General features: G+C 49.0%; 1 protein-coding gene across 1 annotated transcript; it reads left to right on the top strand.

The window, feature by feature from the left end:
* The first annotated feature begins 3,108 nt into the window (after positions 1-3,108).
* Positions 3,109-5,705, top strand: LOC125543554 (purple acid phosphatase 15-like). Its single transcript, XM_048706929.1, has 6 exons — positions 3,109-3,648; positions 3,723-3,914; positions 4,012-4,569; positions 4,678-4,868; positions 4,963-5,247; positions 5,351-5,705. The coding sequence occupies exons 1-6, from the start codon at positions 3,135-3,137 to the stop codon at positions 5,486-5,488; spliced, it is 1,878 nt and encodes a 625-aa protein (XP_048562886.1). The 5' UTR covers positions 3,109-3,134; the 3' UTR covers positions 5,489-5,705.
* Positions 5,706-21,995: the final 16,290 nt, after the last annotated feature.

Here is a 21,995-nt window from a genome sequence, read left to right as displayed (position 1 = left end):
TGATTGCTCTGTTATTTATTGTGTTCCCCCTCCGTTACTTCTTTCCGGTAGACCAAGAGACTGCCGGAGACCCCCAGTACGACTATGGTGTTGACGATCCCTTCTTGCCAGAGCAACCAGGCAAGCCCCCCCTTCGATCACCAGATATCGCCTACTCTTCTCTATACTGCTTGCATTAGAGTAGTGTAGCATGTTACTGCTTTCCGTTAATCCTATCCTGATGCATAGCCTGTCCTTGCTACTACTGTTGTTACCTTTACCGGCAATCCTAATGCTTAGTATAGGATGCTAGTTTATCATCAGTGGCCCTACACTCTTGTCCGTCTGCCATGCTATACTACTGGGCCGTGATCACTTCGGGAGGTGATCACGAGCATATACTATATACTTTACACTGTTACATTACCGATGATACTGTTTGGAGATTGGGGCTGAAGGGGCAGGTAGCTCCATCCAGGTAGTGGTGGGCCTGAGTTCCCGACGGCCCCCGACTGTTACTTTGAGGCGGAGCGACAGGGCAGGTTGAGACCACGTAGGAGAGAGGTGGGCCTGGCCCTGGTCGGCGTTCGCGGTTACTTCAAAATAACATGCTTAACGAGATCTGGGTATTTGATCTGAGTCTGGCTACTGGCCTATACGCACTAACCATCTACGCGGGGACAGTTATGGGCACTCGACGTCGCGGTATCAGCCAAAACCTTCGTGACGTCAGCGACTGAGCGGCACGCGCCGGGTTGGACCGCGTAACGCAACTTCCTTTGTAATGGAGGTTGCTAGGTCTGCTCACCGGCCGCATTCGCAACGTGCAGGTGTGCAATGGGCGATGGGCCCAGACCCCTGCGCCATAGGATTTAGACCGGCGTGCTGACCTCTCTGTTGTGCCTAGGTAGGGCTGCGACGTGTTGATCTTCCGAGGCCGGGCATGACCCAAGAAAGTGTGTCCGGCCAAATGGGATCGAGCGTGTTGGGTTATGTGGTGCACCCCTGCAGGGAAGTTAATCTATTCGAATAGCCGTGTCCCTCGGTAAAAGGACGACCCGGAGTTGTACCTTGACCTTATGACAACTAGAACCAGATACTTAATAAAATACACCCTTCCAAGTGCTAGATACAACCGGTGATCGCTCTCTCACAGGGCGACGAGGGGAGGATCATCGGTTAGGATTATGCTATGCGATGCTACTTGGTGAACTTACCATCTACTCTCTTCTACATGTTGCAAGATGGAGGTGGCCAGAAGCGTAGTCTTCGACAGGACTAGCTATCCCCCTCTTATTCCGGCATTCTGCAGTTCAGTCCACATATGATACCCTTATTCCATTTGATACCAATGCATACATATGTAGTGTAGCTCCTTGCTTGCGAGTACTTTGGATGAGTACTCACGGTTGCTTTGCTCCCTCTTTTCCCCCTTTCTATACTCGATTGCTGCGACCAGACGTTGGAGCCCAGGAGCCAGACGCCACTGTCAATGACGACTACTACTACTCGGGAGGTGTCTACTACTACGTGCAGCCTGCTGACGGCGACCAGGAGTAGTTTAGGAGGATCCCAGGCAGGAGGCCTGCGCCTCTTTCGATCTGTATCCCAGTTTGTGCTAGCCTTCTTAAGGCAAACTTGTTTAACTTATGTCTGTGCTCAGATATTGTTGCTTCTGCTGACTCGTCTATAATCGAGCTCTTGTATTCGAGCCCTCGAGGCCCCTGGCTTGTAATATGATGCTTGTATGACTTATTTTATTTGTAGAGTTGTGTTGTGATATCTTCCCGTGAGTCCTTGATCTTGATCGTACACATTTGCGTGTATGATTAGTGTACGGTCAAATCGGGGGTGTCACAGTTGATGCCATTCAAAGATCCAGGCATTCCAAAGAAAGCATACCAAATTCAAGTCTTTTGATCGACCATCGCTTCAAGGATTATAGTGGAACCCTTTTTGGCCGTGGAATTGCCCATGCCATTCCTTTGGACAATTCTTCCAACTCCAATGCATGCAATCTATTGAGCCAAGCATACCTGGGAAGCCGCGAGCTTTCTTCATCTCCAATAGCCTTGCGGCGTCTTCAGCATTGGAAGATCTCAAATACTCCTGGCCAAACACTTGAATAATTCCGACTGCGAAGCGCTTGACACACATGATGGCTTGGCTCTCACCCATGGCCAAGTGATCATCAACTAGATCAGCCGGGATACCGTATGCCAACATACACAAAGCGGTTGTCACCTTCTGAAAGGTGTTATGCCCGAGCTCTCCGACGGCATTCTTCCTTTGCTGAAAAAACCAATCATGGCTCGCTAGTTTCTCTGCAATGCGCCTGAACAACTCGGTGCTCATCCTAGACCGGCGACGAACGTACAACTCCGGGTATGTGGGATTCTCCGGCATTGATCCTATCCCTCCAAATTTTCTGCCGACCCATAATCGAACCACCGTGCTTCGGTTTTTTATTGATGTACATAGCTAGGATCATTGCAAGATCCTCCTCCTCTTCCATTTCAAATTCTTCTTCGGAAGAATCATACGACGAACTCATCTACAATGTTCAATACTAGGCTATAAAAACTACAATCAACATGCATCAAATTTATGAAGTTTGAGCAATACATGCCTTTCGGGCGTTTTGTCGAACACCTTGCGAGCGCCGAGCGACAGTGAGCGGCCGGACGCTGTTCGTTGGAGGACTGCCGCGCGTGAGGGGCGGCGGTGACTAGAGGGAGACGGAGAAAGCCGCCGCAGCGCAGGGATAGGCCGAGGAAGCGCCGGAACGGTCGCCGGAATAAATGGGGTGGCGCGGGCAGCGGCGGCGCCGTGACTGGATGGGGTAGATGGAGTTGCGAGCAAGCGTTCGAGAGTCCAGCGCGCGGGAGCGGGTGCAGCAAATAAGCGGCGTGCTATGGCGTTTCGGCCCGCGCGCTGAATTAGATATGCCGCGCGCGTGATTTTTACGCCTCGCCTGGAACGGTAGCTCGCACAAAAAACACTAATTTTTCAGCACGGTGCTTATATAACGCGGTTGTTGGAGACGCTATCAGAAAACAGACATGTCGGCTTGCAGTTAGGGAAGTTTTGAAGCACACGTGGACGGACCCGTTCTGACGGAGGTGGGGGGGCATATTCGACGGTGACCATGGAAGATGCCCACTTTTGCAGCAATGTCGAGGCAACCTTGCTTGTGTTTATCCTGCTGTTCCAAAGTGGGCGGCCGGACGGGACGTCACCGAGTTGCCAATTCCAGAGAATGCAACAAGATCACCAGATTCGACTTCACTCCCATCCTTCTCTGCTCGATTCCTATAAATTTTCCCACAAAATCGTCCCAATTCTCTCCATGCCAATCTCACCTCGCACTGCTCTCCTTTCGATCCCGACGAAAGAGGGAGCGCCCGCGGCACCAAACGACTATGGGGATTTGGAGGGGGTCGCTGCCGCTGCTTCTGCTCGCCGCCGCGGCGGCGGCTGAGCCGGCTTCGACGCTGGAGGGACCGTCGTGGCCGGTGACGGTGCCGCTGCGGGAAGACAGGGGCCACGCGGTGGACCTGCCGGACACGGACCCCCGGGTGCAGCGTCGGGTCACAGGCTGGGCTCCCGAGCAGATCGCCGTCGCGCTCTCCGCCGCTCCCACCTCCGCCTGGGTCTCCTGGATCACAGGTAGTTGAGCTAATTTCACTGGAATGTAATGCCTTTGGTCAGTTCTGAGATGGCATTGGCTGTTGGTTCCGCAGGGGATTTCCAGATGGGCGGCGCCGTCAAACCGCTGGACCCCGGCACGGTCGGCAGCGTCGTGCGCTACGGCCTCGCCGCCGATTCTTTGGTCCGCGAGGCCACCGGCGACGCGCTCGTGTACAGCCAGCTCTACCCCTTCGAGGGCCTCCAGAACTACACCTCCGGCATCATCCACCACGTCCGCCTCCAAGGTCGATCCCCTGCTCCACAATCCAAAAACAAACAAAAAATGCAGTTTTTACAGCTACCAGAAGCAAACGTGGGACTGAAATTCTCGCCGCAATGCAGGGCTTGAGCCTGGGACGAAGTACTACTACCAGTGCGGCGACCCAGCCATCCCGGGTGCGACGAGCGCCGTGCACGCGTTCCGGACGATGCCGGCCGTCGGGCCGCGGAGCTACCCGGGGAGGATCGCCGTGGTCGGGGACCTCGGGCTCACGTACAACACCACCTCGACCGTGGAGCACATGGCGAGCAACCAGCCCGACCTGGTCCTCCTCCTCGGCGACGTGAGCTACGCCAACCTGTACCTGACCAACGGCACCGGAACGGACTGCTACTCCTGCTCGTTCGCCAAGTCCACCCCCATCCACGAGACGTACCAGCCGCGCTGGGATTACTGGGGGAGGTACATGGAGTCCGTGACGTCGACCACGCCGATGATGGTGGTCGAAGGGAACCATGAGATCGAGCAGCAGATCGGCAACAAGACGTTCGCGGCTTACAGCGCGCGGTTCGCGTTCCCGTCCAAAGAGAGCGACTCCTTCTCCCCCTTCTACTACTCGTTCGACGCTGGCGGCATCCATTTCATCATGCTCGCTGCCTACGCTGCCTACAGCAAATCAGGTGCTCACACAATTCAATCCAGTTTAGTTCTGAACTGAACTGTATTTGATTAGTGAAAGGAAGCTGAAACTTGGTGGACTGAATCTTGTGCACAACAAATAAATTCAGGAGAGCAGTACAGATGGTTGGAGAAGGACCTGGCAAAGGTGGACAGATCGGTGACCCCGTGGCTGGTCGCCGGGTGGCACGCGCCATGGTACAGCACCTACAAGGCTCACTACAGGGAGGCAGAGTGCATGAGAGTGGCCATGGAGGAGCTGCTCTACTCCTACGGCCTCGACATCGTTTTCACCGGCCATGTATGTAACGTAACACCGTCTGACTTACAGTACCTCTGAAGTCTGAACATTAATTGGCAAGCAGCTGAGAGTGGCTTTGTGTGAGGTCTGGCAGGTGCACGCGTACGAGCGCTCCAACCGGGTGTTCAACTACACGCTGGACCCGTGCGGCGCCGTGCACATCTCGGTGGGCGACGGCGGGAACCGCGAGAAGATGGCCACCACCCACGCCGACGACCCAGGGCGCTGCCCGGAGCCACTGTCCACGCCTGACGACTTCATGGGCGGCTTCTGCGCCTTCAACTTCACGTCCGGCCCCGCCGCCGGCAGCTTCTGCTGGGACCGGCAGCCGGACTACAGCGCCTACCGGGAGAGCAGCTTCGGCCACGGCATTCTCGAGGTAACTGCTGCTCCGTGAAGAAATACCGAGAGTAGCTTCTGACCTTGTAGATACATACTGTACATAGTTGGGTGACTGAGGAGCTAATAATTTGTTGGTGCAGGTGAAGAATGAGACGCACGCTCTGTGGAAATGGCACAGGAACCAGGATCTGTATCAAGGTGCTGTCGGAGATGAGATTTATATCGTCCGGGAGCCGGAAAGATGCCTGCTCAAATCCAGCATAGCGGCATACTTTTGATCTAACACTAGCCAAATCAAATTCACGTGTATAATGTGTAGTACTAGCTGGTAGGTACTTCGACCTGTGGTCCAAGCGAACTCTCTATTCTTTCACGAGCTCTCTGCGAGCTCTGACGAGATTAAGATAGGTTGAGATTTGTGGGGTAGCATGAAAGACTTGTGATCTAGTATCAGTCTATACACTGATAAATAAAATTGGTACGTATCGTTTTTCAGATGAACAGGCGAACTTCGCCCTGCTTTTTCATTATTATAGCTGGGAACGGAACAGGCTACTGGGTTGGCACTTGGCAGTCACAGTTTACAAGGTGAATTGTACAGTATGATTTGTACCACAGGGCGGGACTTGGCTGCTGTTGGTAGAGTGGAAGAGGAAGAGGAGCGTGGCCAGCTTCGGTGGAGAGCACCGCGCAGGCGCAGCTGCTCGGCCGCTCGGACCGGAAATCGGCGCTCCGAGTCCGAGGGAAGCACGCCACGACCACCGTGGCAGCCATGAATATACCTACCCGGAGGGAGCTCTTCCTCCTTGCAAAGCTTTGGAGTTTTTTTTTTGAAAAGATAAAGCTTTGGAGTTGAAGAATGTAGAAGGTGAGATGAGAGTGCGAGTGGAAACGGAGCACACAGGCAGCTTGTCTTTAGTATTAGGAGGCCTACGCCATGAAGGAACACATAGTTTTTACAGGGAAGACAAAAAACAGAGGGGGGGGGGGGGGGGGGGATGATAGGTATTTCCAGCCGTAGGTACTCTCTGAACTAACCATGCAAAAAAAAAGGTACTCTCTAAACTCTGAAAAATAGAGCTAATTGCATCTATAGTCCTCGTAGTCGATCACAACATCCAACTTGGTCATGGAGGTTGTAAAGTGCTCCAATACGGTCCTGGTACATGCAAATATGTGATCAATACAGTCTCTGAGGTTGAAACGCCAGTCCTGGCTCTACACGTTGCATATGTACTATGTATTCCGTCATATGCCACATCAGGCTGGCCCCGCTCGTCAGATTGGACCCACCCATCAACTCGAGGAGTTGGTTATTTTGCAATTGCCTCCCTATCTTTCTGTCTTCTCGGTGCCTCTCCTCTTCCTCCCCCACCGCGAAACAGAGTGCATCCCTAGCGGTGAGGGGGTGCGATAGCGGATGATCGGCGTTCCGGCCACCCTCTATTCATAGTTCGTGCGGCGGCTGAAGCGAGTTGGATGACAGCTTGTCGAAGCCAGCGCTGTTTGGCGGCGATGCAGGTCCCTCGACGGTGGCCCGACGGTGAGGCGGCTCCGGCATACGGTACATCACTTTACAATGTCACTAGGTCGATTCGATGCACTTTTGGAGCGAAAAATGGTTCCTTGTTGTGATTAGGCCGTTTTGCACATGCTATTTGTGTGAATATGTCGATTGGATGCAATTTTACCCCAATTATTCTAGTGTTTTAGTATCTTCAGTGCACAAATTTTAATTATTGTTGTATGTTCTATTTTTCAGAGAAAGGCAGTGGATTTTTCACTTTTGAGGAGGTTCTTTCTTCGGGAGTGGGCAGAATATGTGCTATTTGAATGGTCATAAGGTTTGCTATGATTACTATCATGTGGAAAGGGCGTATTACAAAATGTTTGAAGAAATAGTTGAGCACTTGGGTTATGAAAAGACAGGTATGAAGGAAATATGCCTTAGAGGCAATAATAAAGTTGTTATTTTATATTTCCTTATTCATGATAAATGTTTATTATTCATGCTAGAATTGTATTGACCGAAAACCTTAATACATGTGTGAATACATAGACAAACACTAAGTCCCTAGTAAGCCTCTACTTGACTAGCTCGTTGATCAACGATAGTTAAGGTTTCCTAACCATGGACATGAGTTGTCATTTGATAACGGGATCGCATCATTAGGAGAATGATGTGATGGACATGATCCATCCGTTAGCTTAGCATATTGATCGTTCAGTTTTATTGCTATTGCTTTCGTCATGTCAAATACATATTCCTTCGACTATGAGATTATGCAACTCCCGGATACCGGAGGAATGCCTTGTGTGCTATCAAACGTCACAACTTAACTGGGTGATTATAAAGATGCTCTACAGGTATCTCCGAAGGTGTTTGTTGGGTTGGCATAGATCGAGACTTGGATTTATCACTCCGAGTATCGGAGAGGTATCTCTAGGCTCTCTCGGTAATACACATCATAAGAAGCCTTGCAAGCAATGTGACTAATGAGTTAGTTGCGGGATGATGTATTACGGAACGAGTAAAGAGATTTGCCGGTAACGAGATTGAACTAGGTATGACGATACCGACGATCGTATCTCGGGCAAGTAACATACTGATGACAAAGGGAATAACGTATGTTGTCATTATGGTACGACCGATAAAGATCTTCGTAGAATATGTGGGAACCAATATGAGCATCCAGGTTCCGCTGTTGGTTATCGACCGGAGAGGTGTCTCGTTCATGTCTACATGGTTCTCGAACCCGTAGGGTCCGCACGCTTAACGTTCGATGACGATTTTGTATTATAAGAGTTATGTGATTTGGTGACCGAATGTTGTTCGGAGCCCCAGGTGAGATGACAGACATGACAAGGAGTCTCAAAATGGACGAGAGGTAAAGATTGATATATAGGACGATAGTATTCGGACACCAGAAGTGCTCCAGGGGTACCGGGTACATATTGGGTCATCGGAAAGGGGTTCCGGGCACCCCCGACAAAGATATGGGCCTAATGGGCCAAGAGGGAAAACGCAGCAGCCAGCATGGGCTGCTGTGCCCCCCATATAGGCCGAGCCTGGAAGGGAAGGAAAGAGGGGAAGAGAGAAGGAAGGGGAGGGATTCGGCCTCCCCCCTCCTTGCCCCTCCGGAAGTTATGGTAAGGGGGGCGAATTGCACTAGGGCCCCAAGTAGGATTCCTCCTACTTGGGCGCATGTCGGTGTCAAAACCGGCGGATCTCGGGTAGGGGGTCCCGAACTATGCGTCTAAGGTCGATGGTAACAGGAGACAAGGGACACGATGTTTACCCAGGTTCGGGCCCTCTCTATGGAGGTAATACCCTACGTCCTGCTTGATTGATATTGATGAATATGAGTATTACAAGAGTTGATCTATCTCGAGATCATAATGGCTAAACCCTAGAGGTCTAGCTTGTATGGCTATGATAATGAGTATCCCCTATCCGGACTAAGTCCTCTAGTTTATATAGACATCGGAAGGATCTAGGGTTACATAAGGTCGGTTACAAAGAAGGCAATCTACATATTCGGTCGCCAAGCTTGCCTTCCACGCCAAGGAGAGTACCATCCAGACACGGGTGTTGTCTTCGGTCTTTGTATCTTCATAGCCCATCAGTCTGGCCCATAACTAACAGGCCGGACGCCCGAGGACCCCTTAGTCCAGGACTCCCTCAGTAGCCCCTAAACCTGGCTTCAATGACAAGGTATTCGGCGCGTAGTGCTGTCTTCGGCATTGCAAGGCGGTTTCCTCCTTCCGAACTCTAGAATAGTCTTCGGATGAATAGATCGTGTCCGGACCTGTAACACACACCACACACCACCGTAGAGAGAATATAATAATACACGAGTCCAATCCGTTGACAACTTTTACAACATGACATTACATCCATCCGGTCATAATTTCAAACTGTTTTTTGCCTGCCGCTCCATGTTTCGAGACGCGGTTGCCATTGGCACGTCTTGTCAAAGCAGAGATCATGTCCCCTTATTACAAGATTCTCATCAATACGGGCGTGGGTAACCCAACCGTGCCATTTACACAGCCCTTGGGAGTAGGCGAATTTTGAGGCGAGTGGGGTGGCGTTCAATATTCACTGCCCTTATGAGGAGATAAGATTCCTCCTTCTTCCACCACGCCTTCTTCTTGCCTTTCCCCATCCATTCTAGAGCTCCAGCGCCCAAGCCTTAGCTTCCTCCGCCTGAGAAAACGCTCCAACCATGTCCGGGTCCGAAGCTAGTGGCAAGTGGATGGCTTCTTCTGTCAAGGAGAAAGACATCAAGGAGCTTCGAGAGGCCGGATACCTGGCCAAGGAGATCGTTCACCGTCTCCCGGCCGAAGGACAGATCGTCCCTACCCCAGAGCCCCATGAGAGGGTTGTTTTTCTTGCACATTTCGTCTATGGTCTGGGATTCCCTCTCCACCCGTTTGTCTGTGGACTGATGTTTTACTACGGGCTGGACTTCCATGATCTAGCCCCCAACTTTATCCTCAACATCTCAGCATTTATAATCATTCGTGAGGCCTTCCTCCATATCCCGCCTCACTTCGTCCTATGGCTGAAGACTTTCAATGTAAAGCTGAAGGTGGTGAAAGGCCAATAGGCAGGGTGCGGAGGCGCCATGGTGGGCAAGATGCCCAACGTTATATGGCCCGAAGGTTCCTTCGTGGAGACGGTGAAGGGGTGGCAGTCGGGGTGGTTCTACATCACCGAGCCGCGCAACACCAACTGGGCAGCAGCCCCCGAATTTCAATCCGGAGCTCCACTGTGACTTACCTCCTGGCAAGAGAAGGGCCTCGCCTGGGGCTCTTCGAGCGAGCTGATTGGGCTCCAGACGTGCGTTCAGAACATGCTAACCAAGAGGACCAAACTTGTAAATGTGATCCAGGTTATGCTCATTCGTCGGATCCTTCCGTGCCAAGACCAGACTTTTTATTTGTGGGAATTCGATCCGGCCAAGCATCAGACGCTATGAGAGCTTTTCGGCACAACACACGAAGATATCTGGAAAGTGCTCTTCAAGGCCGGCGAGACACCACCGCCCACAACCGAAGATCATGGGCTCAGCTTAAAGCGCCAGGCCAATTCGGTAAGTAATTTCATGTATTCAAGGTATAGCCTTCACTGGCATATTTTGGGAAGGAGTCTAAGCCTTCGTATCAATTTTCAGGCCTGGATCAACATAGCGGAGCGGATTAATTGTCCCGCTCCACTCCCCGAAGACGAGGAAACCCCACTCCTAACGAAGATGCTATTTTCGACGCCTTATGATGTGCCGGAGAAGAAGGCCAAGAAGACGGCCAAAGGGAGCAGGAGTGACCTTCGCCGAAAGGGCGCTTCGGACATGTCGTCCGAAGAAGAGACTGACTCTTCGGTCGCTAAAGACGACGGCGAGGAGGAAGAAGAAAGCAGCTTCCCCCCGGAGGGGGGAAAGAAGAAAAGAGAGGCCTCCACGAATCTGGAGGCGAAGGCGTCCAAGAGGGGAAAGGGCTCCCTTGCGGATAACTTCGCATGGGACGTCGAAAGCAGTCCGGAGCGAATGCCCCGGACCAAGCCTCAGGCTTCCTCATAAGTACCAATACCCTACGCACCTCCCAATACCTGGCCTTTCCAGTTTATAATATTAATATCTTTAAACTGTGACATTACTGTCCGGCCCGCGATGGCTCCCCGCGATCCTCGACAGAGGATTCGCTAGACTCAAAGGAGATGGCTATCATGTCTCCGCCGCCCTCTCATTCTACCTCACCCAAGGGTGATGACGAGGTGGCGTCTCAAAGGATCTTCCCAGACCGGGGGGGGGGGGGAGATTCCAGAAATTGTCTAGGCGGCGCCGCAGGATGACTCCTCGGCTGCCGGACATGAGGGGAAAAAAGCCCCTATGGGGACTGGCAGTGGAGGCCAAGTTCTCTTCGTCCCTCAACCGAATACCATTCCGGAGACCTACACGGCTCCGGAGTCCGGCGAACGGCCTTCCCTGAAAGGAGGTGTGCCTGTCCCACTGATGACCTCTGTCCAACCAGAGGCATCGGACAATCTGCTGGAAGCGCTGCGAGGCATCACCATTATGGATGAGCACTGTGTCCTTATGGGTACGATGATCGAAAAGTTTCAGTCCGCCAAAAGCGAACCGACCGAGGCCTGCACTAGCCTTTTAACAGGTTTTGAGGTAACAATTGTAGAAAAAATATCACAATGTGGACAGTATCCCCTGATGATCTGTTCGGTGTCTGGAAAGGAAAAGCCGAACAAGGGATCAAAATAATTTCACAGGAGTCTAACATAATATGTCTATGTGAATAAGCAGGCGTCGCTGCTGGCTGCTGCCGCTCACACTGCGGAGGTCTCCAGACTGAAGCAGAACCTGGAACGGGCCGAGAAAGAGTTTGGCCTCGTGAAGAAACAACTGGAGGACAACAAAGGTATGCAGTAACCTGCGTGTATGTTTAGGAAGGATGAATGGTTCGTGCTGACTAAAGTGCCATGCACTTTATTAGGGGCCACAACTGAGGTGGCGGCCCTCAAGAAGGCATTAGAGAAGGCCGAGGACAAAGCGTCCAAGGAACACACCACGCGCGAGAAGCACGAGGCCCGGATCGGCGAGGTTCAGCAAGAGCTCATGGACGCCGTCAAGAAGTGCGAGTCCTTGGACCGTGATTCTAAGACGCAAGCGTCCGAACTTGCGAAGGCCCTCCAGAGCACACAGGAGGCTCGAGCTGAAGCCCAGAGCGCCCTCCAGGAAATCCAGGTGGCCCGGAAGATCACGGTGGTAAGGCTTTCATTATGCAAAGCAAGTCTATGAAGGAAGCGTTCCTTTTACTTACCCGAATTTGGGGCTCTCCAGGGGCATTTACGGATTTGCCGCGCAGCGTATCAGATGCTGCCAAGTTCTATTGAGCCGGGGAGGGGAGTTCTATGGAGAAGCTGTTCTGGTCTCAATATCATGTGCCCGAAAATCCGGTGTCCTTCAGCGACCAGCTGAAATAGCTGGTCGAGCTGCACAAGGCGAACGAGCTAGCCATGAAGGAGCTGATAGTCCGACTATGGCCTGCCGCGCCGATACTGTAACACCCTCGATGCGTCTATATCTCCCACGTGTCGAAGCACGACTTAGAGGCATAACCGCATTGAAAGCAATGTCGCAAGTGAGGTAATCTTCCCAAACAACCCATGTAATACAATAGGGGAAAAGATACATAGTTGGCTTACAATCGCCACTTCACACAAATACATGAATACAGCATTACAACATCCAAATACAATCAAGGTCTGACTACGGAACCAAAATAAAAGAAGAGCCCCAAATGCGACAAGGTCCCCGATCAACCCCAACTGGGCTCCACTATTGATAAACTAGAACAAAACAACACAAAGGACAAGATCTTCATCGAGCTCCTCCTTGAGCTTGGTTGCGTCACCTGCTTAGTAACATCGGCACCTGACTGGTTTTGGAAGTAACTGTGAGTCACGGGGACTCAGCAATCTTACACCCTCACGATCAAGACTATTTAAGCTTATGGGTAAGGTAAAAGGTATGAGGTGGAGCTGCAGCAAGCGACTAGCATGTTTGGTGGCTAACATACGCAAATGAGAGCGAGAAGAGAAGGCAAGGCACGGTCGATAAAACTATGATCAAGAAGTGATCCTAGAACAACCTACGTCAAGCATTACTCCAACACCGTGTTCACTTCCCGGACCCCGCCGAGAAGAGACCATCACGGTAACACACGCGGTTGATGTATTTTAATTAAGGTCAACTTCAGGTTTTCTACAACCGGACATTAACAAATTCCCATCTGCCCATAACCGCGGGCATGGCTTTCAAAAGTTCAAAACCCTGCAGGGGTGTCCCAACTTAGCCCATCACAAGCTCTCACGGTCAACAAAGGATATTCCTTCTCCCAAGACAACCCGATCAGACTCGGCATCCAGGTTACAAGACAACTTCGACAAGTTAAAACAAATCCAGCAACACCGCCCGAATGTGCCGACAAATCCCGATAGGAACTGCACATATCTCGTTCTCAGGGCACACTCAGATTGTCTAAACTTCCGGTAGGCCAGCCCAGAGTTGCCCCTGGTGGCCACTGGCGGCTGACGAGGTGGACCAACACTCAGAGGAGCACTGGCCCGGGGGGTTAAAATAATGATGACCCTTGAGTCTGCAGAACCCAAGGGAAAGAAAAGGTAGGTGGAAAATGGTAAAACCAAGGTTGGGCATTGCTGGAGGAGTTTTATTCAAGGCGAACTGTCAAGGGGTTCCCATTATAACCCAACCGCGTAAGGAATGCAAAATCCGGGAAAATAACAGCGATATGACGGAAACTAGGGCGGCAAGAGTGGAACAAAACACCAGGCATAAGGCCGAGCCTTCCACCCTTTACCAAGTATATAGATGCATTAATTAAATAAGCGATATTGTGATATCCCAACAAGTAAACCTGTTCCAACAAGGAACAACATCTCCATATTCCAACAAGGAACAAACTTCAATCTTCACCTGCAACTAACAACGCTAGGGGCTGAGCAAAGCGGTAACATAGCCAAACAACGGTTTGCTAGGACAAGGTGGGTTAGAGGCTTGGTTCAACAATATGGGAGGCATGATAAGCAAGTGGTAGGTATCGCAGCATAGGCATAGCAAAAGAGCGAGCATCTAGCAAGCAAAGATAGAAGTGATTTCGAGGGTATGGTCATCTTGCCTGAGATCCCACAAGGAAGAAGAACGAGTCCATGAAGAAGACAACCGGACATAGTCGAACGGATCCTCACAAACGCGACGTTATCAGAACTAACCCGAAGAAGCAACACCAGAAAGAAGCAAACAACATAGTAAACAACCATCACATAAACATGGCATGATGCACAACCAAGTATGATGCATGTCCGGTTTAATGAAGCATGGCATGGCAAGGTGCACAAGCAACCCTACAAATTAAGTGGAGCTCAATATGCAACGGAGTTGCATATTGAAGAAAACACCACATGACTTATTTAGTTCTCTCTCATTTAGGTACCCAACAAGATTAAATGTTGTTACCATGGCAAGAGGTGAAGCACAACAAAACTACCTATCTAGGCAAGTTTAAATGAGGCCAGAAACAACGAACAACAAGTCCGGAAACTCCTCATGTGCATAATAATGAATTAGGTACTTTTTTGCCCTAAACACAATTTTAGGTTTGTTAAACATGCAAAGTGATGCCACCATGTTAAACTAGGCATTTTTCTACCCCATTTACATATAAAGATTATTAAATTTGGAGCTACGGTTAAATAGTTATGAATTAAATCATTTTAACATGGCAAGAGGCAAAAATATAGGCAAACATCACCTTAAACATTTTTTTAACATGGATGAAAGTTGCATATTTTTAAACTAGATGAAATTCTAAGCATGTTTCATATATGACATGTTTTATTTGGATGCACGGATATTTAGTTATGAACAAATCAAAATGACGGCATATTCTGTAAATATGCATGCCCTTGGAATTAGATAAATCACAGCGAACAAAAAAATGTGGGCTGAATGCTGCTCACTGTGGAAGCCCAACAGCAGATCTGGCCACATCACCTTAAACATTTTTTTAACATGGATGAAAGTTGCATATTTTTAAACTAGATGAAATTCTAAGCATGTTTCATATATGACATGTTTTATTTGGATGCACGGATATTTAGTTATGAACAAATCAAAATGACGGCATATTCTGTAAATATGCATGCCCTTGGAATTAGATAAATCGCAGCGAACAAAAAAAATGTGGGCTGAATGCTGCTCACTGTGGAAGCCCAACAGCAGATCTGGCCCGAAGTGGATGTGGCTGTGTGCGTGCAACAGTATACACGAAAAACAGAGCAAAAATTGGGGCACCTGGGACTCGAACCCCAGACCCCTTGGATGTGTGCACGCGCTATTAACCAGATGGGCTACGATGGAAGTATGGTAAAAAGGTCTTATGCTCGAGATGAACCATACCCTGGCGCTGATCTGGCTTACCATGGGCTTGGCCCGTTCAAAAGAACATAGAGGAGGCCTGGCGCTGGAGGAGAGGTAGGCCGTGCGGGGCTCGCAGGAGAGCCAGCTGGGCCTTGCTCGACACAGTGGGACGAGTCGATCTGGATCGGCTGCGGTCAATGCGAAAGAAACGAGCGAGTGACTCTGCTCTCGTCTCTGAAGAACGAACACTGCAGCGGGGGGTGGGGTTCAGAGGTAACAGCAGCAGCAGAGACGAGCGGGTCCAGGGCGGGGCGTCGTTCTCCGGTGAGGAGCAGGCAGATGGCGGCAGAAACAGGGCGGCGGTGCTGGTATCCTACTCCGGCGAGGTACTTGGCAGGGCGGCGGGTCTAGACGACGGGAACGGCGCGGATGGAGGTCGTAGGCGGCGGGGGCTCCTCCTGGATCCGCGCGACGAGGAGGAAGACGGGACGGCAGCGAGCACGGGAGGTGCAGAACCTTGAACCGGCGACCAGGACAGCAGGGGCGAGCTCCGTTTGTTTCCTGGCAGAGGAGAAAAACAACCGAGGGCAGGAGAGAATTTAGAGGAGGTAAGAGAGGAAAACAGGGGAGAGGACAAAGGAAGCCGGCGGCGACTCATCTGTTGGGTTTTTGCTGGCGACGAACGGTGCGCGGCTGCGGTCAGGGACGAAGGAGCTGCGTGCGGCCGAACTTGCTCAGGATGCAGGGGCAGAGGCGTGCGAGGTTGTGGCCTCGATCCATCCTGGATCGGGCGCCAACTGGTTGCGGGGAAGATCGAGCGTGGGGGGGGGGGGAGGACCGAATGTTGGACCGGGGCGGATGAGACTAGTTGGTTCGGCGCTGAAAACAAAGGGAGTGGCGGCGGCGTGGGGATTGGATGGATGGGACAAGGTCCCTAGAATTTAGGGTTAGGGGCTATATATAGCATGTAGGTGAAAAGAGAGGGATCTGGATCATCGGATCGAAATTCGACGGACGAGAATAAATATGCTAAAGAGTCCAATAAATAAAATGATGATATTTTGTAGATGTTTGGGGATGTTCCCGACCCAACGGTGACGACTCCCCGGGTCGGGTTCGGGACAACTTCCGGGCGCGCGCGAGGAGGACCGCGGGCTGACGAGAGAGATTAGATTGGGCCTGACGGTGGTAGTGGACTGTGAAGAAGGCCTCAGACTGAGAAAAGAGAAGAGCGAAAGGCCCGGCGACTGTTTCCGGAGACCGAAAATGTCCGACGATTGGCCGGCTATACTGCCGCTATAGTTTAACGGTTGGGCTATCAAACGAACTCCAAACGTGATGAAATTTGACAGGCGGTCTTCCTACACTAAAATAAGACCACACGCCAACTTTCATCCCATTCCGAGAACATTTTCTCGCCACTTATGAAATAATATTTCGGACATGCCACGGGCGCGTGCAAGTGTGGCTGGGCTCAGAACGGACAACAGAAGGAACTGGGGGAACCCGGACGAATGCAGGTTTTGAAAACATGATGATGCAATGCACATAATGAAATGATATGGAATGCATGACACGCAAGCAATGACAAGGCAACAACAGCGAATAACCGCAAGACACCTGGCACATCGGTCTCGGGGTGTTACAACACTCCACCACTACGAGAGGATCTCGTCCTGAGATCTAGAATGGCACCGGAGGGAAAACGGAAGAGATAAAGAAAAGGTAAAACTAAGTTGCTCCTTTGACAAATGAGTGAAACCAACGAACCTTGAAAAGGTTAAGACATTTCGAGAAAAGAATACAATGGAGAAGAACGAAGCTGAAAAACACTCCGTTAAAAAAACAAGGAAGAACAAATTCGAACAGCTCTCCGGTTGGAAAGATATGCAAGGCTTGATAAAATGAAGAACTTGAGCAGCGGGCACACAATCCGGTTAAAAGTATAAGCACGAAAAGAACATGATATTTGAGCAAACGAGATGATGGGTGAATATAGCAGCAATACAAAGCCTCCGGAAGAAATGAAAGAATAGAAGATGGATCGTCAGAACAAAAGAACGGAGAAGAAAACAACATATTCTACCTCCGATGAGCTTGAAAAGCATTTTAAAGAGAAGGGTCGCACGGAGTTGTTGGAAAACCAACAACGAAAAGAATAAGCTTGATATGGTCTTAAGGAATACATCTCAAATTATGAGGTGACAACCTGCCACTCACGGGAAAAGAATTGGATTGATAAGAACAAGGAGACGAGAAAGCTATATCACCGGGAGGATAAAAGAAGAACTTGGGTCATTTATAAGCACCATAATAGCAACAAACCTTAGAGAAGGCTTTAGGTGAAGTATAAACCCAAAATAACTCCAAAGAAGAGATTGATGGATTTAGAATACCTCATTCTTAACAACATGTGAATCATGAGACATGAACTCAAATTATCAAGAATGACATAATACCACCTCGAATGATACGGTTGAAAGAATTGCACTTTAAAATGCAAGATAAAGAATACTTGAGCTCCTCTGAAAAGAATCTCGATGAACACTTCAAGAAGGAATTAAATCCTTGGTGAACCATCATGTAGAGCCTCCATGAAGAATTCCGGTAACAAAAGAATGATCAAACGAAAGGAAAGATAAGTAGAGAACACAAGGTGAAGCCTTGCAATGCTTAGATGGATCTTCGCAATGAAATAATTGAGAAAACTTGGAACTCCGGGAAAAGAATAGATAAAGCATCTCGAACCGAGAATTTGATGAGCCTCCGGAATAAAGAATTAATCATTTGGGTGAATCAAGAATAAGAATTATGTTATGCTCCTCCTTCACCAATTAAATTGATGACGAGCAAACGGATTGCATACAACTTATTCTCGAAGAAAGGATTAGGATAGATACGGTGCCAACTTGAGAAGGTCTTCAACTAACCACCGGTGGAATCGAAACAACGAATGAATTGGTATGATAAAGAAGGAAGAGAAATCTTAAACGGACCACCGTAAGGATTGAAAAAGAACGAATAAAAGATAACGAATTACCGGGAAGAATTATCAAATGAACGAAGATGCTTGAGAGGATTTAGATACATGAGAACAAAGAGATCACGAGCCGATTAAAGATCACTTGAATGAAGCACCGGTAAAATTGGAGAATGATAGCTGAAAGCTGAGAATGAATAATACCGAAATGATGGCCTTCGGAGAATCAAACTGAAAAGACTCCTGAATTACTCCGGATGGGTGAGAAAGAATTCTGACAATCAAAAACAATTATGAGAGGATGGAAACAATCTCGAATGACGAATCTTGAAGAGAATGGAGCAAGGTTGAAAGAAGAATCTTCTTCGGTCTTCCAAATTGAGAATGACGACGAGAAATACCATCATGACTTATTTAGGCACTCCGGAAGAATCAAAACGAAGAGGTTGAGCCAACGATGAAAAGAATTTGAAAGATCTTGGATAAACCCTCTGACTGATGAAAATTCATTCTTACGTCACACTTCGAAAAGAAATTTGGATAGCTCCGGGAAAATAAGAAGAGTCAGGTAAGATCTTAGAAAAAGACCTGTGGGTTAGGGCCACTCAAAAGAAACACCGTAGAACGATTGCTTGGAAGAGAGATTTGTATCGGTTAAATAAAATGACTTGAATGAGATAACAACCTCGAAATAACTTGAATGGCTCGAGAATGTAACCGTGAGTCTTCTAAGATATCTTCAGCACTCCGGAACAATTGAATAACGAGAAGTGAATGATAAAGAGGTGCACCGGCATGAGAAGGTATTTGAAACGAGGAAAAAGGGATATGAGATCAACACCGAAAGCTTGATTTGAATCCACCGGAGAAGAAAACGAGTGAAGAGTGACGAACTCGAAGCTCCGTTAGAATCTTCATGAGAATCACCGGGTAAGAACATGAAGGAAAAGAATGGAGAGACTTCACATGAATAAAAAGATACTTGATTAAGAAATCCGAGTCCTTGAAGAAACATGGGTGGGAGGGGGGGAAAAAACAAAGGCAACTTGGAGACGGATGAAACAAACACCGTTCAGAAGAAACTGATACTTGATCTTGCGGATGTTGAAATGATCGGATCCACTTGAAGAGAAGCACACCGGTGAAAAGGATTGACATGACAAACTCGATGATCGAGAAGGATTAGTATTCACATATAAATATGAGAACACCTCTTAGGAAAAGTATGGAATCAACACTTGACTTCGAAGCAACTCGAATACCACAACTCAAAACAAAACAAAGGATTGACTTGCAAAATAAGCCGGAACAAACATATGATAGAGATTTCGTCCGAATTTTTCATGGTGGGGCCTACACGGGCTCGATCGTACAGCACCATCATGTACAAGGCAGTGCACATGACATACGAAGCGTCCCCGAGTCGGCATAGCCAAGGACTCTTTAAGACACAACGAGACCACTGTAAAACCAACCGTGAATAGGCGGACCACTAGACGTCGAACCCCAATTTCGTATCATACATATGTCGGAAAGATATCCTAAGAGCTACTTGAATTCCCACTTATAAACTTCCGAAATTCTCCGGTTATGCAATTAGGTGTTGGGGATACAGGGGAAGCATAATATCTCACCCAAAACTAGCAAATCCTACATCCAGCTGTATCCATCCTTCAACACATAACCAAGAAACCTTCGGAAATCGTTTACCTCAACCTTCGAAAAGCATCCGTTATACGAGTTATGGCAATACTCCCGAACTCCCGCCCCAGTACTCGGTGGCGTCGAGGTTATCTCACCAACAACTGCATAAAAGAGATTTTCGATGTCGACGAAACTAAACTCAGGTATTCCAGAACTGCAACGATAAAATTGTGCCGACAACACCTCGGAGCTCAACTCCCCGGGACACTGCCACAACCCCTAAATGTCAGGAGGCACCAAGAACAATGTTCTCGTCACAAAACCATCGGAACGATTCCAAGATACCCGCGTGATCCTAAATTTTTTTTGTGAAAATTTGAGAAGAGAAGAGTCAAAACTCTACGTCAGGATGCTTTACCAGAGCGATGAGGGGACCGGGGAGTAAAAAGAATTCCTAAACTCTCCGATATATAATTCCTAAATGACTCAAAACATTTTCTAGACTCAACTCGTCCGCTAATTCAATCAAGCAGTGGGGCTCCTAAGGTTGGGGAAGGCTCTGATTACCAACTTGTAACGCCCTCGATGCGGCTATATCTCCCACGTGTCGAAGCACAACTTAGAGGCATAACCGCATTGAAAGCAATGTCGCAAGTGAGGTAATCTTCGCAAACAACCCATGTAATACAATAGGGGAAAAGATACATAGCTGGCTTACAATCGCCACTTCACACAAAAACATGAATACAACATTACAACATCCAAATACAATCAAGGTCTGACTACGAAACCAAAATAAAAGAAGAACCCCAAATGCGACAAGGTCCCCGATCGACCCCAACTGGGATCCACTACTGATCAACTAGAACGAAACAACACAAAGGACAAGATCTTCATCGAGCTCCTCCTTGAGCTTGGTTGCATCACCTGCTCGGTAACATCGGCACCTGCAAACTGGTTTTGGAAGTAACTGTGAGTCACGGGGACTCAGCAATCTTACACCCTCGCGATCAAGACTATTTAAGCTTATGGGTAAGGTAAAAGGTATGAGGTGGAGCTGCAGCAAGCGACTAGCATGTTTGGTGGCTAACATACGCAAATGAGAGCGAGAAGAGAAGGCAAGGCACGGTCGATAAAACTATGATCAAGAAGTGATCCTAGAACAACCTACGTCAAGCATTACTCCAACACCGTGTTCACTTCTCGGACCCCGCCGAGAAGAGACCATCACGGTAACACACGCGGTTGATGTATTTTAATTAAGGTCAACTTCAGGTTTTCTACAACCGGACATTAACAAATTCCCATCTGCCCATAACCGCGGGCACGGCTTTCAAAAGTTCAAAACCCTGCATGGGTGTCCCAACTTAGCCCATCACAAGCTCTCACGGTCAACGAAGGATATTCCTTCTCCCAAGACAACCCGATCAGACTCGGCATCCAGGTTACAAGACAACTTCGACAAGTTAAAACAAATCCAGCAACACTGCCCGAATGTGCCGATAAATCCCGATAGGAGCTGCATATATCTCGTTCTCAGGGCACACTCAGATTGTCTAAACTTCCGGTAGGCCAGCCCAGAGTTGCCCCTGGTGGCCACCGGCGGCTGACGAGGTGGACCAACACTCAGAGGAGCACTGGCCCGGGGGGTTAAAATAATGATGACCCTTGAGTCTGCAGAACCCAAGGGAAAGAAAAGGCTAGGTGGAAAATGGTAAAACCAAGGTTGGGCATTGCTGGAGGAGTTTTATTCAAGGCGAACTGTCAAGGGGTTCCCATTATAACCCAACCGCGTAAGGAACGCAAAATCCTGGAACATAACACCGATATGACGGAAACTAGGGCGGCACGAGTGGAACAAAACACCAGGCATAAGGCCGAGCCTTCCACCCTTTACCAAGTATATAGATGCATTAATTAAATAAGCGATATTGTGATATCCCAACAAGTAAACCTGTTCCAACAAGGAACAACATCTCCATGTTCCAACAAGGAACAAACTTCAATCTTCACCTGCAACTAACAACGCTATAAGAGGGGCTGAGCAAAGCGGTAACATAGCCAAACAACGGTTTGCTAGGACAAGATGGGTTAGAGGCTTGGTTCAACAACATGGGAGGCATGATAAGCAAGTGGTAGGTATCGCAGCATAGGCATAGCAAAAGAGCGAGCATCTAGCAAGCAAAGATAGAAGTGATTTCGAGGGTA

Source organism: Triticum urartu, chromosome 3 (assembly GCF_003073215.2).
Source record: "Triticum urartu cultivar G1812 chromosome 3, Tu2.1, whole genome shotgun sequence".
NCBI lineage: Eukaryota > Viridiplantae > Streptophyta > Magnoliopsida > Poales > Poaceae > Triticum > Triticum urartu.
This window is presented reverse-complemented; position numbering and strand designations above follow the sequence as displayed.